The sequence below is a fragment of the Uncinocarpus reesii genome, genomic scaffold (genome assembly GCF_000003515.1).
Source record: "Uncinocarpus reesii 1704 scaffold_5 genomic scaffold, whole genome shotgun sequence".
Lineage (NCBI taxonomy): Eukaryota > Fungi > Ascomycota > Eurotiomycetes > Onygenales > Onygenaceae > Uncinocarpus > Uncinocarpus reesii.
The window spans coordinates 2178754-2193721 of NW_003052496.1; the positions used below are offsets into that span (position 1 = coordinate 2178754).

The 14968-nt window shown below is 47.0% G+C and overlaps 5 protein-coding genes across 5 annotated transcripts; 3 read left to right on the forward strand and 2 right to left on the reverse strand.

Moving 5' to 3' along the window:
* Positions 1 to 418: 418 nt before the first annotated feature.
* On the reverse strand, positions 419 to 5968 carry UREG_07802 (uncharacterized protein; the record flags this gene model as incomplete). Its single annotated transcript, XM_002582983.1, has 10 exons — positions 419 to 432; positions 548 to 806; positions 862 to 1407; positions 1459 to 1699; positions 1749 to 2069; positions 2172 to 2532; positions 2773 to 2881; positions 2944 to 4041; positions 4107 to 5723; positions 5780 to 5968. 10 exons carry the CDS (start codon positions 5966 to 5968, stop codon positions 419 to 421), a joined length of 4755 nt encoding a protein of 1584 aa, XP_002583029.1.
* Positions 5969 to 7203: 1235 nt separating this feature from the next.
* Positions 7204 to 9531, forward strand: UREG_07803 (uncharacterized protein; the record flags this gene model as incomplete). Its single annotated transcript, XM_002582984.1, has 6 exons — positions 7204 to 7245; positions 7306 to 7831; positions 7858 to 8513; positions 8576 to 8706; positions 8766 to 8782; positions 8846 to 9531. 6 exons carry the CDS (start codon positions 7204 to 7206, stop codon positions 9529 to 9531), a joined length of 2058 nt encoding a protein of 685 aa, XP_002583030.1.
* Positions 9532 to 10008: 477 nt separating this feature from the next.
* UREG_07804 (cytochrome P450 51) lies at positions 10009 to 11673 on the forward strand (the record flags this gene model as incomplete). The annotated part of the gene is made up of 3 exons (XM_002582985.1): positions 10009 to 10254; positions 10327 to 10524; positions 10570 to 11673. The coding sequence occupies 3 exons, from the start codon at positions 10009 to 10011 to the stop codon at positions 11671 to 11673; spliced, it is 1548 nt and encodes a 515-aa protein (XP_002583031.1).
* Positions 11674 to 12090: 417 nt separating this feature from the next.
* UREG_07805 (uncharacterized protein) lies at positions 12091 to 12843 on the reverse strand (the record flags this gene model as incomplete). Its single annotated transcript, XM_002582986.1, has 1 exon — positions 12091 to 12843. One exon carries the CDS (start codon positions 12841 to 12843, stop codon positions 12091 to 12093), a length of 753 nt encoding a protein of 250 aa, XP_002583032.1.
* A 645-nt stretch (positions 12844 to 13488) lies between these two features.
* On the forward strand, positions 13489 to 14696 carry UREG_07806 (serine/threonine-protein kinase crk1; the record flags this gene model as incomplete). Its single annotated transcript, XM_002582987.1, has 2 exons — positions 13489 to 13609; positions 13675 to 14696. 2 exons carry the CDS (start codon positions 13489 to 13491, stop codon positions 14694 to 14696), a joined length of 1143 nt encoding a protein of 380 aa, XP_002583033.1.
* Between the last annotated feature and the right edge of the window lie 272 nt (positions 14697 to 14968).

A 14968-nucleotide genomic window follows, 5' to 3' on the forward strand; every position in this document is an offset into this window, starting at 1 on the left:
TGCCATTGTGTCGATCTTTGAACTGCAGCAAGTAAGAGATCACTGGAGTATGCTGCCATGGACTTCACAAAGTTACTCCGCGCTTCTTGAAACCGGATCGAGTCCTCGCCGCCGTATTTGGAAACAAAGTAGTCGTATAGACCATTAACCGCTTCCCGTCCTAACATGTCGCGAGAAATTGAATTGGGAAGGACGTCTATAACTCCACAACCTGGTGCGGTAGCGACCACACGGTATGGATAGACAAAAACGTCCAAACCGACGCTGCCGAAGATACTGCGAAAGGCCGCTATCATTTGTAATGCCAACACGTCCTGGCGGCAGTCGTCCCCAACCTTGAAAATAGCTGACTGCCAAACTTCATAGGTTATTTCCTTCGTCGAACCCACAGCTGTGCTCTTGGGGCTGTTGGCCTCCGCTAGAGGCTTTGTGCTTTTGTCATCAGCTCCATTCCCATTTCCGCCTGATTCCAGTTTAGTTTTTTTGATCCTGAAGGTAGCCATATAAGGTGCTTTTGCGTGACTTTGCAATGGCTTGCCTGATTTACGATCAATGCCAACGACAACCCCATCAGGGTTACTTGGAAGATAGACGCCAACCTCTACCTTGATTTTTCGTAGCTCTTCCTCAATTTTCTCCTTCTTCTCGGGTTTGCTACGCTTTATATATGGCCGCAGCTTTCCCGAAATGTCAGTAATTTCGTGAAAGAAAGAAAATTCTCTCTCGTAGAAGTCTCGGTCGGCGTCCGAAAAGCTGGAGATTAGCTCGTCCATAAACTTATCGAGAGCTGGCTTGACAGGGTCGGGCTGGCGAGCGTTAGTGGTGTCATACCTAGAATGACTCTTGGAATAGTCCACTTACAATTTGCGAGTCTTCATCTTTAAACGCATTCGCCTTCATATTCCAGATAACTTGATGCGCAAAATGTGGAGAAAGCTGGGCGGTTTCGAATAAATACCGCTCAACGTACCCTAATGCATCGTAGCGCAAAGCCTGGACGAGTTGAGGGATATAAAAAAAGCTAACATCCACAGAATGGCTTTCCAGTGCACGCATCGCATACTGTATAATGAATGGATGATTTCCATACGCTGGCAGGAAATATGTCACTGCAGCGATCGGGTTTGTCGGGGCCCAAAATAGGAGATACTGCAATAGAGAATTAGAGCCGCGCTGCTGATTCAACAGGAATATAAATACCTTCAATTGGAACGTGATATCTTGAGGTAGTGAGGATCCCAGTAGTATCTCTAAACTATCGGGTTCATTTAATGTCTTTTCGGGAAAGTTGAATACTAGCCAGCGGACGTCACTCTGAAGTTTCGATGAAGGAAACCGAGAGGATAACTGAATAGCCAGGCTTGGGTTTTCTGCCCAGGCAAGCCTCAACAACCCGGATATCGCACCCTAGATGACGCATAAGAATATTGCAGTCTAGAACGACCAAAGTAGACTCACCTCAGAGGCCTTGTTTACAGGATGGTGTCTTTTCTCAGTATCGAGTGGAGAAAGCCACACCTTTAAGCGACTTCTTTCGTTTTCGACAAGGATCAAAACAAGATCCTGTTTGGCCTTCAAAGATTTACGGGTGGTAGTGTCTCTAGGTTCAATCCAGGAGTTAACGCTCAAATATGATTCAATACCTTGGAGGATTTTATCCTCAGCTTTGATTTGTAAACGATTTGCTCCAAAAGACCACCTAATATATGATCAGCTAACTTGTATGCTTAAGGTAAACCGTTACTGACCTAGGGGGTTGGCTGAACCAGCTCAAAGCAGCTGAAAGAATCTGATCTTTTAGCTTCCACAATGCGACTTTTGATTGCCCTTTGCAGTATCGGAGGACTTTCAAGCTGAAAAGGATGGTGTGAAAATGAAATTCTCGGGCAAGAGGGTGGCCAGCTGTATGCCTGAGTGAATTCAGCGTAGTATTTACAAGCCGCCTGAAAATCTTTTGGATTTGAGGGCTAGCTAGCCTTGTCGCGTTGAAATGACTTTCGAAGAATTGGAGGAGGCGCAAATGTGGGGATATGATATTTTGAGCTTTCCGCTGAAGTTTCGTAACGGCACTTTTGTCAGAGGGCAACGATTCGATCTTGGTCATAAACGGGTCCAAATAGCTAGATTCCAATCAGGGAAGAGTTTAAAAATTAAAGACATGGCGTGCTCACTTAAAGCTAGGATCGAATATGCCTTTTTTCCGGCGAAGAGTACGTTCCCAAGCTTGCGCGACTTCCACAATTATCCGGGGCTGCGTTTCTGGGTTTTCGTTGATTACTCCTAGCCAGAGTGATATTCCCATTTTGATAGACTCTTTAGTGAATATCTGGAAAGGAATATTGACTAGATGAGAGATGAGAGATGGCTCGCAATCAGCACGATTACAGAGGCGAGCAGCGGCCCTTCGAAGGACGTTTCGTGGCGTGTCTAATGGGATCTTCTTTTGCTGGGAAATCTGTGATTCTAATCCACTCAATGTTTCACAGATATCTTCTGTGTCTGGCAGGAAACTTTCACTCCCAGCACCGTTGGCTACTGAAGTTAGTAAAAGCTTGAAGAAGCAAATCGGACTTAACCTACATAACATAGATGACGACCGTAAACTTTCGCCAGCGAGTGGGTTTGTTCCGGAAAAGCGATATTCTTGCCGTGTCGTATACTGAGCAACAAAGTCAGATGCCACATTTAACAACGTATTGCCGCTGCGTTCAATAGATCCTATTATTGCATAAGCTCCTGGAGGGAATCGAAATGCATGGATGTTTGAAATACCTAATCGATGGTCACTGAGAGGGATAATCGATCCAATTTCAAGTGCAAAGGATCGCCCCAGGGAAGTATGGCCATAACCGCCGTCATCATCATACTCCGACAAATAAGTCTTAAAATAGTATTATTAGTATTCGGTTCTAGCAATTGGAGGAGATTCAAAAGATCAAGCACCTGAAGTAAGCCTTTGACGTCCAACGGAGCAATGTTCGTAACTGCCACGACCCAAGATCTAGCCAGATTATAAAAATTGTTCAGAGTGTGTTTTCTGAATTCGTAATTGTCAGATAATTCGATTTCGACTTTGCTTTTCACAGAGGTGAATGTTGATTTCCATTCATATTCATCCAATTCCTCATCCAAACAAGATGACCACAACAGAGTTAACAAATCTAAAAGTGTGAACAAGGATCTCTTTTCACACAGGGAAGATGGGCATTTGGCTATTATCTTCGCAGCGGCAGCTGATGAGGTTTGTTGTACACTCTCAATCCGGTGACAGCATGCAATAAAGGCCTGTGCAAGTTGCTGCGATATAAAAGGGGCAGAGAACCTTGCCGAATTGTTGGATAATGCTCTTTCAAGATATAACGTGACAACCTTGTCAACAATAGCTCTCATGCAATTCGCAATATCTGGACTATTCAGCGCAGGATCTATGGAGTAGATAAGCACTTTGGTAAAATTTCCAGAGGAAGCACGAAGACTCTCCAAGAGCAAAGTTGCATTGAGAAAAACGACTTTTGGATAACTTAATCGCTTGATCTCGTGTTCTAAAGCTGGCAATTCTTGGATCAAACTCTTCTTCCTGTCAGAGGAGTGCGGCGAGCTAAGACCCCGTCTTAGGACAGTGTTTAATTCAATATCGCTTTCAAGCGATTCTGCGCGGTTTTCCGAAATGAGCGGAGGCGAAAGATTAGCAAGGACGCGGAGCTCTTCACGATGTCGATAACCTATTTCAGAACTCAAGACAATTCCATGGGCAGCGATATTAAACCAAGTGTCTCTCAACAAGGATAGTATATCTCCATTCTCTCTAGCACCGCCAGGGAGATCATCGACAGATTCAAGCTTAGCAAGGAGAGAAGCTACCGGTGGCAAATACGGGTAGATCTCTTCAGAGGATAATTCAGTTTCTTTAGTCCGGTCTTTCTCGCGATCCGTGGCACCTCCCTTGTTAACAATACTCTCAAGGAGGAAGATCAAGTAAATTCTGAATAAAGGGTTATCCTTCTGAAGACATATAGCAAGGTAGTTCCTCGCTTTATGAACCTGTGAGCGTTATGAGAGACTAAATTAGCATCGGAAACCCAATTGAAGGGAAGGGAGCGACATACGGCTTCAACCACTAACGCGTTTCCTTGGGCAGCAGCATCCCGATAAAGACGGGCATAGAACTTGAGCAATAGCTGGAATTCTGGAGGATCATGTTCAAGAGCAAGTGCGACGGTTTCCTCAACGATACAAGCGTCAAGCAAGATGTTTACTCTCCCAATCTTTTGCAGAAGCATTGATTGCGCTAGAGCAATAATCTTGCCATCCTTGGAGCTTGTGGCAACAGTTATAATCGCATGTACTACATTTTTATACGCAATCAACGTATCTTCTTCGCCATTCAGGGTGAACGAGATGATGCTTTCACTTGATTGCTGAGATTGCACAGCGAAATTGCGCGAGTAAATATTAGTCTCGTCTGTCAGCATACTTGCATGCTGGTGGGCATTTTCGTGAGCAGGGTTTGCGCTAAGCACGTTTCCCAAAGAGTAAAGGGTTCCAATGATGGTATCCTGTGAGAGGAGTTGAAGATTTTGGGCCAGTGAACGTGCTGCGACAGCGAGAATTGCGCCGCTTTGCCTATTCTGCACAATAAACCGCAAAAGAGATCTCGTCAAATTCGGCGCGTTGAGGCGGGACAATTTAGATAAAACCACAAAAGCTTTGAATGTAACTGTCGCCAACTCCTTGTTTGCCATTTTGTCAACATCCAGGATGGTGGATTCGAGCCATGAAATCAAGACATCAATGTCGGCCGCGTCTTCATCAAGAATTATACAGTTGACGAAAATAACCAAAGCAAATGCTTTAGCGGTGAATGCAAGGTGCTGTTGCCAAGGTACGCCGAGCTGTAGATAGTCTGAGCCCTCTTCCAGAAGCTGAACCTGATCAATAGCAATCTGGGCGGAATATTTTGCAAGTGGACCAAGATCATCGCTATCCTGCCTTAAACTATCCAGACTGTTTATGTACCGATCTAGTAAGGCATCATCAGGCACTACCCTACCATCCTTGCTAATTGGAGATGTGCAGGCTTTGACAAATCCCAGAAAGGCTTTTTGAAGTAGCATTGAACTAAGCGGCCTGCCACCAGCCGCCGAAACCCTGGCGTACCGCCGCCAATGTTGATAGGAAAGGTCCGAGGTTTGTAAATTGCGAATGGTGGAAGACGTTGTTTCAACAGCGACCAAAAGATCTTCTGACAGCACCAACCGTAGCTGCTTGATGATATGCAAACGTTCGTTCGGACTAAAAAAATGTACGGCGGTCGACATTCCGTCGAGGAGCCCAACTAACGATACTGCAACCGTCGCGACATCTGCAATATCTTCGGGGTTTCCATGGTCACCAATACGATCTCCCTGGTCGTCTAATGCCGGCAGGTTCTTCGCGAGTTGATAACAGTTGTCTATGTAGGCGAGTACACTGCTGTAAATCTGATCATGGTACGATGCGTGACGCGACCCAAGAGAGAGCAACGCAGTTATGAGGCTGCGAGTTAAAAGCTCCCAGGGAGGCGTCTCAAAGCTGTGAAGGAAGGGGGATGGGTGTAACGTTAAGGATGGGCAGTCGGGAAGATAATCTGTAAAGAGCACGACCAGCTTTGCAACATCTTCTGGGCGATGACTCGACTTTGCAGCTTCGCAGAGAGCAAGAAGGGCGTCTAATTCTCGAAACCTCTGTTCTCGGTTAACAACCTCGCGTGAGAAACGCACGGAAAGTTGGGAATGTATACAATTGGAGAGGGAGCCACTCTCCCTTTGAAAACCCCATCGAGAAAGCCGGTTGGCGATGCGGCCGGACGTTGGCAGCAGCTCCGCAGCCGGTCGAGATCGGATATTGTATGAGGTTCGGAATGCTTTGCTGTTAACGTGGCTAGTCTCTCGAAGGCCGCACGGCGGATATACGTCGATTGCCTGGACATGGTGTGTTAGCAATAAAACAAGGTGACAGCGGTCGAGCACGCGAACAAATTGCTCTCACATTTTTATTTTGAATGGGATTCTATGACCCCCAGGAAGGCAGTGTTAGTCTATTCCATTTATATACTTGGAGAGTTGGAGTGGAGGCGCAACAAAATTCCGGAGATGGAGCTCATGGCGAGGTTGACCATATCTAGCTAACTAAAAACTACAAATCTATTTTGGGACCATCCATATCCATACTTTTGGCTTTGTTTCCCCTTTAAAAATGATGCGACAGCCTCCTTTCAACCCTGGACTGAAAGCAAATTCCTGGTTCGCTTAAAGAACTGTAGATGGAGTACTCTGTACATAATTAACTAATAAAGTGCCAGGCAGCCAGCCTTCACAAGCACAAGGGCTGGCCATTGAATTCTGGAAACCATCAAACCGATCAGATTACGTTTGAATGCATCACACAGCTCTTGGGCAGCAAAATGCAGAAGATGCACCAGACAGATTGATGCGCAGTGTTTGAAGACCAGTTCTATGGAAGAGCATACTGAGGTTCTCTCTGCCTTGCAAGCCCAAAACAGACCAAAATGTAACTAGATAATTAGATGTCGACAGTCACACAACCCTCGTACCACTTGAGCTTGATAGGACGATCACCCACAAATGGCGAAATAACACCCTAAAAAGCACTCTTTTGCGGAGTTTTGGATTTTTGCAGCCCATGTGCATCTGGGAGCACCGGGTGGAGGTGCTGTGCTTACGGAGTGGACTACGGAGTGCTAGTTAATAGTTCATCAATGTTCCCTCCGCCAGCTCCTCAGCCTTGTACTGTCTGGAACTCCATGATCAGAACCGTCATTTGTCAATCTCTCTTAGTTTTGAGCCCCGAAACATTGGACAAATCTGAGGTTGGGAGATTCGTCTGATATTTAGACAGCCCCTCATCCACCCTGCCGTCAAGCATGCTGGTCAATTACCCAGCTCTGTGAATAATTACATCGTTTTCTCGATCAGGGCCTGTTTACCCACGCCCACCTCGATCCCGAGTTCCCGAGTCGGAGCCAAGTCGGAGAATCCACCTTTACGTCTCTGTGATCCTTCAATTTGGATTTGGGGCTCCCCAGTTTGGGGAGATCGTTACCGACCGAGATTCCACTTAAATATCTCTCATCGCATCCCGGAAACCGTACCCTTCATGTCTAGCCAGCATTCGCGGATTCTTGTCGATTAAACCCTGTTCGCCATGCCCCCGCAAAACGAAAAGAGCGGCCTGAAAAGGGGGAGAGTAAGTAGATTATGCCGCTTCCATGTCATTCAGGGTTTGACTGATGGTTTGGTATCAAAGATAAGCGCCGGGAACCCCGAGCCAGATGTCAAAAAACCCAGGCGCTCGGAACGTATATCATCACAATTGGCGCAATCGCAAGTAGTTCGAAAGAACAAGCCGTATACTCCTACTCCGCTTACCTACCAAGCGTCTACGGCAACCGAACTTCATAAAGAGGCCACTGCCACGCCCCCTGAAGGGCGTCCTAGCCAACTTCGGCATTATACACCTGCACTCGACAATCTGACACAGTTTTCCTCTCCGCCGGGCGACACACAAGCATTCTCGCAAAACCTTTCCCGCGCATTTGTGACCGGGGTCGAAGATGAGGCAGCAGAAGGTGTTTGGGGCTATCTCGTTCCGCTGGATAACAGATTCGGGGACACTCTCGTGTTGAGAAAGAGGGACACGTGTTTTTCGACTCCTGTTTGCGGAGCCGCCAAAAATGGCACTTCTCGTTTGAAGCGCAGGAAGGGAAAGGAGAAGGCTACTCCAAGGGAACTGAACCCAAGCGGTTACCTGATAGGTCGCCATTCTGAATGTGGTAAGTATTGCCAATGGCTTTCACAGCCGGGCTGAATCGTTCGCCGGTGTTTCCAAAGCCCTTGAACCATCGGCTAATTGTCGCTGCAGATCTAATCCTAGAGATACCCACAATATCAAACCGTCATTGTTTGATCTTCCACGAAAACAGAAAGGGAGACTCCGTGGCAATTTTAGAAGACCTGTCCAGCAATGGTACGTTTGTCAATGAGGCCATTGTCGGTCGCAACAAACATCGCGAACTTGAGGATGGAGACGAGATTACTGTCCTCGATGAAGCTCGATTCATATTTCGCTATCCTAGAAATCGAAACACCGGAGGGTTTCGACAACAGTACCGCATTCTAGAGCAGTTAGGCAAGGGTCATTTTGCGACCGTATACCTTTGTGCCGAGAGAGCCACCGGTGCCAAGTATGCCGTCAAAAGGTTCGAGACTCGCATGGGGAGTTCCAATAAATCTGATAACGACGCCCTTCAACAGGAAATTGCGGTTCTCAAGAGTGTTAATCATACAAATGTACTTTGTCTTAAAGATACCTTTGAGGAGAGTGACGCTGTCTACCTGATACTTGAGCTTGCCCCGGAAGGCGAGTTGTTCAACTGGGTTGTTTCCCACCAAAAGCTTACAGAGGACGAGACACGCCATTTATTCCTTCAGTTGTTCCAGGGTTTAAAGTACTTGGTAATAATCCCTTTAATCCCATTTTTGCATTTGGGTTCTATCCAGCTGACGTTAACCACTAGCATGAGCGTAACATTGTGCATCGGGATATCAAGCCTGAAAATATACTGCTCATGGATAAGCATCTTACAGCTAAATTGGCAGACTTTGGCCTTGCCAAAATAATAGGCGAAGATTCTTTTACTACCACTTTGTAAGTCTAGCCTCCGACCTTAAGCATTCAAATCACTAACAGCCTTTTTTTTTTTCAAGATGTGGTACGCCGAGTTGTGAGTTGGACTACTGACGAGTCGCGATGGCATATATCTGACTGACTACCTTGCTGTTTGTAGATGTTGCACCGGAAATTCTAGAAAACAGTAAGCATCGAAGATATACGCGCGCTGTTGATATCTGGTCGCTTGGGGTTGTCCTGTACATCTGTCTCTGCGGGTTTCCACCTTTTTCTGATGAGCTTTACACCGCTGAGAACCCTCTCACCCTGGCAGACCAGATAAAAATGGGCCAATTTGACTATCCCTCTCCATATTGGGACTCGGTTGGCGACCTAGCTCTCGATTTGATTGATAGGATGCTCACGGTTGACGTCGATAAACGAATTACAATTGATGAATGTCTGCAACACCCCTGGCTAACTGGGAAATATCCTAGTGTTGCAGATAGCACGGATGGTTTAACCGGAGCGATGGGACAGCTAGATTTCTCAAGGCGAAAAATGGAGCGGGAAAGGACTCTTCTGAGCAACATCAACGATGTTGTTGTCAGCCAGGTTTTAGATGACGACCGTGAACATGGTTATGGACAGGTTAAGATCTTTGATAAAAATACGGCAGGGAAGAGAGTGCATAACCAGCCTGCAAAGGGGCCGAAATATCGCCCGGAACCGAAGCCGGCTGACAATCGAGACCCGGGCGAATTCATGCATCTGGGAGGCCGTGGTGACCAGACGTTATTTGCCCACGATCCTGACAGCCGATACGAATCTGATGAAGCTCCTCGGGGGCGGCGACGAACTTGAGCTCGCGGCCTTTCTTCTTCCTGCCTTGTGTGAATGGAAAACAATCATCAACTCTTCCGTCTCAGTACTATGTCTTTTTCACCTTAATAATTCAATACATCATTTTGGCTACGAGGATAAATCCCCCAGTCTTCCTGTCGTGTATCGTAGTTGATCATAAACGCGCTCCTATTTGACCTTGATGATAGACGGGCCGTTCACCGGAAGCCCATGCCATCCCATCCGATGCGCGCGTTGCAGGTGGCGTGATCCCATCAGCCTCTCAATGTGGCTTAGCCTGGCCCTGTGCCGAATCTGACCGCTAAGCCAAAGACAGTAAGGCGCATTACGCTGGTGCTCAGGCACCGTATCCCATTACCGTATTCTTACGCAAGCCATCGCCCCTTGTTTCTGATAACGGACTTATTTTTCTGCAAACCGCAAGCTCGTTCTCAAGCAACTCTGTTGTCAATCGGGTTCGGTTTACTTCTCGCAGTTATGGGGGTACTTGCGGATCTCTTCGCCGGCGCTCGCCAGGCCTGTTCGACGCAACCGCTCTGGACACTGGCGTTGCTAGGCCTTGGTGCTTTCATCACGCTCTCCGTTGTCGTCAATGTTCTAAATCAGATCCTCTTCAAGAATCCTAATGAGCCTCCGGTGGTTTTTCACTGGTTCCCAGTTATCGGCAGTACTATCACATATGGCATTGATCCGTACAACTTTTTCTTTTCGTGCCGGGAGAAGGTGTGTTCTTGCGCTGTCAACGAATTGCTCGCGTTTGGGTAGCTAATTCCAATCTCTTTTTTCGGTGGGCAGTACGGCGACATATTCACATTTATTCTTCTCGGGAAGAAGACAACTGTGTATCTTGGAACTAAGGGCAACGACTTTATCCTCAACGGTAAATTAAAGGACGTTTGCGCAGAAGAGGTGTATTCGCCTTTGACGACACCCGTTTTCGGTAGACATGTCGTCTATGATTGCCCGAACGCAAAATTAATGGAACAGAAGAAGGTAAGTTCTTTTCAGACGGTGAAGGCCGGCAGCTAATTTCTCCAGTTCGTCAAATTCGGTCTTACCTCCGAAGCATTGCGGTCCTACGTCACCCTGATCACTAGGGAAGTTGAACAGTATCTTGAAAACTCACCTGCGTTCAAAGGAGATTCCGGAATTCTTAGCGTCGCAAAAGTCGTTGCTGAAATCACAATTTATACCGCCTCCAGATCGCTTCAAGGAAAGGAAGTTCGAGATAAGTTTGATTCAAGTTTCGCTGAGCTTTACGGGGACCTCGACATGGGCTTTGCTGCTATCAACTTCATGTTTCCTTGGGCGCCGCTCCCACATAACCGAAAGCGTGACAGAGCTCAGCAAAAGATGGCTCAAATTTACACAGATATCATTCGTGAAAGACGAGCAGCCGGTGGAGAAAAGGACTCGGAAGATATGGTGTGGAATTTGATGTCATCTGTGTACAAGGATGGAACCCCTGTACCTGATATCGAGGTCGCACATATGATGATTGCTTTGTTGATGGCTGGTCAGCACTCATCCTCGTCGACGGGTTCATGGATCGTGCTTCGACTTGCGAGCCGCCCCGACATTCTTGAGGAACTATATGAAGAGCAACTTCGAGTTCTCGGTCCAGACCTCCCACCATTGACGTACGAATCCCTTCAGCGTCTAGAACTGCACTCCAACGTCATCAAAGAGACCCTTCGAATACATGCCCCTATTCATTCCATCCTTCGCGCAGTCAAGTCACCAATGCCGGTAGACGGAACAAAGTATGTCATTCCGACAACGCATAACCTTCTAGCCGCTCCCGGCGTGGCATCACGTCTTCCTGACTACTTCCCCGACCCTATGCTGTGGAATCCTCATCGCTGGGAGAAAGGAGGAGCCGTAAACACAACAGGAGTTCTGGATGAGGGCGCTGAGGAAAAGATTGATTATGGCTATGGTCTGGTCAGCAAAGGCGCCAACAGTCCTTATCTTCCATTTGGATCCGGTCGACATAGGTGCATTGGAGAACAGTTCGCCTATGTACAGTTGGGAACCATCACAGCGGCACTAGTGCGAGCTTTAAAGCTAAAGAAACTTGATGGGGATAAGGAGATCCCTAACACAGATTATTCAGTGAGTCGCAAAGGCATCTGCCACTGACAATTTTTCTAACATTGCTCCTAGTCTCTATTTTCAAAGCCTCTAGGCAACCCGAAGGTAGCCTGGGAGAAACGCAAACCGGCGGATTCAAAACAATGACCATCCACATTCGGCTTCGAAGCTTCTATTCTAGCATGAACATCAGTTTCTGTATCACTTTTAATAATTTTTTTTTTTCGATGGATGAATATATAGATACACTTGTTTGGATGATATTGCACTGCTCCTCTTTAAGGCGTTGTAGCCTGGCATTAAACGAAAATCTTTTTCGAGTCCCAAACTAAATCAAACACCAGAAAATATAATTACATAGTCCGCTGTCCAGATGACCAGTATTCTTCGCAAGTCGAACGAATATAAGCTGGTCACAGCGAAATCGCTTCACTTCATCCCCCATCAGTTCTCAAACTCTACCCGCTATTTCTTTGATTCCGCAATCCGGCGTTTTGCCCGAACCTCTGCTCTTCTCCTTTCGCCGCCATCAATCTTCCGGCCCAGCTTATCTTCCCACATTCCTTCCTGCACTGAAATCTTCGCCGCGCTGCCATTCGCACCAGGAAGCAACTGTAGGTACGGGCCCTTTATCTTGTTTGTGCGATGAAGCCTGAATTTAGGGTACTTTTTGAACGTAGATGGTTTATTTTTCAATTCCGTTTCACCAGCTGGCAAGTTGACGATCACCCACTTGCATCCTGGCGAAGAAGTAGCGGTCCCTGCCAGACCAAGCGGTGATTTAGCAGGCACGTCGTCCGTTTTCGTGTTGGTAGCATGCAATTGTTCCCGCGGAACTTCAATAGCACGTAATTCCGCCACACCGTCGGTGACATGATCCAAATGTCCTCCAACGCCGTATTCTCCGCGGCGGAACTTATCAACCCATCGAAGCAAATATCGCCTTTGCCGCGCAGGCTCCATACCCATTTCACGCAATTCCTCAGAAGACACTGTAAATAATTGCTCCCAGGACGTTATTTTACTGCTGTATTGTGACATGTTGCGGCCGATGAGGGTGAGGAATGTTTGTGTATCCGGGACAAACGGAGTCGGAGATGGGATGAAGCCCGGCCGGATTGTTTTGTGGAGGTGGCGCGCACATAGGTACGAGGTATGGAAGGTCCTGGGGAAGCGGAAGGAAAGGAGCGGGTTAAAAGCAGACTTGGTCGCAGCCATGAGGTCGGAGAGCACTTGAACGATGTTGGCCAATGTGTCGAGTCTAGCAGAGCTCAAAATATGTTGTGGATCGAAGGGAGATATTATCGGTCGAACAAATCTAAGCTCCCTAGACAGAACCCTTACTGCCCATATTCTCATTCAATGTCTGGATGACACAATATTTCTTTATGGGATGCAGAAAAAGCTCAGCATCAAGAAATCTGCTTATGTAACTAGCTATTAGGACATCCATACGGGTTAGTTAATTTATTTGCAGTGCTGATTAAGCCCTTGGCTGACACAGAGATCACGTGCCACCGCTCCTCTGCTCTGGGCTCATCTCGGCTTGTCAGTGAGAACAATAGCTTGTAAAGGCTCGCCTCGCTGTCGGGAAGCCAGATGAAGGCATATACGCTCCATAATTATTTTACATCCATATGAATAGTTTGTACATGGGCTCCGGGAAGATTCCGGGTTCAGGTTTGTGGGCTACAATTCCACCGGCCTGAAATCGCACTTTGTCAACACCTCTGTTATCATTACGCCGAGTTTGGGAACTTGAGATTCATGGCAGTCTCACCGCTCGTGTCGCGATCGCCGGCTGCAGTGACTGCAACACCAAACAGCAGCACCCCTGCAAAATCCATTGCAGTCCGTCACTCAATGGGAGGCGGAACTCCAGGACTTCTGGTTGAGGGCGCACCCACCAGCGAAATTGCAAACGAGCCAGAGCTAGAGCTCTCGGAACAATTAAATGCAGAAATCCGCCACAGCTATATCAAAGGTATGCCTCTGAAGCTAGTCGACGTCCTTTGCCCATTCAAAACACTGTCTAATCGATTTTAAAAGATAAAAAGCTAGGAGAGGGTACCTATGCCATTGTGTACCTTGGTCATCTTCGTAGTGACCCAACATCTCTCGTTGCAATTAAAAAAATAAAAGTCAATACCGAATATAAGGATGGTTTGTCAATGGATGCGATCCGTGAAGTAAAATATCTCCAAGAACTCTCACACCCGAATGTGATTGCGCTCCATGCAGTTTTCTCGTCTAAAGATCGAAACTTGAATCTGGTCCTGGAATACTTGCCACTTGGCGATTTGGAAATGCTGATCAAGGATAGTACTATTCAGTATGGCGCTGCCGATATAAAAGCTTGGATTGGCATGTTGAGTCGCGGGGTCTGGTTCTGTCATGAAAATTTTGTTCTGCACAGGGACATCAAACCCAACAATCTATTGATCGCATCGGACGGTGAAGTCAAACTCGCTGATTTTGGACTTGCCAGATCATTCGCAGATCCTCGTCTAAACATGACTCACCAGGTGATCACACGCTGGTACAGACCCCTAGAACTCCTTTATGGTGCCCGTCAGTACTCTGGAGCGGTGGATGTATGGTCCATGGGAATGGTTTTCGCAGAATTACTACTCCGAGTTCCTTTTGCCGCGGGGAATACAGACCTGGATCAAATATCCAAAATATGCGCTGCGTTTGGCACACCAACCGAAGAAAATTGGCCTGGAGTGACCAAACTTCCCAACTTTGTTCCAGTCGAAGAGAGTCAAATCATACCCCTGCAAGGGAAAGATTTCTTTCTTCGCCAGTTTCCAACCGTAGGATCCCTTGGAGCAGATTTGTTGGCATCAATGTTAAAACTTGATCCCCGGAAACGAAGCACCGTGAAGCAAATTCTCCAGCACGCATGGTGGGCCGCGGAACCTAAACCAACTCAGAAAGAAAATCTTCCTCGCAAAAGCGGCGGTGCGAAGAAAATGGGCGATGATCTAAGTCGAAAGGGAGGTGAAATTGGCAAACCCTTCCAGAATGCGGCCCGCCGACTTGATTTTGGAGGACTTCTACATAAGTAACAGATTTATTCGACCGTTAACCACCAAATCCACTTGGTATCATGCAGAACTTTTGAAGATCCAAAATTCAAAAACAATGATGCCAGTACGGTATTCTGGATCGATTGCATTCGAGGTTTCAAAATTGAACCTTGGACGAACATGTATTCCAATCCTGATCCGAGCCATTTCTTCGCTCATGTGCTTTCCGGCGATGGGATCTTACTATCCAATCCTGCACCGTGCCGTGCTTTGCAGAACAAACCGGCAAAAAGAATATAGGTATGTATATA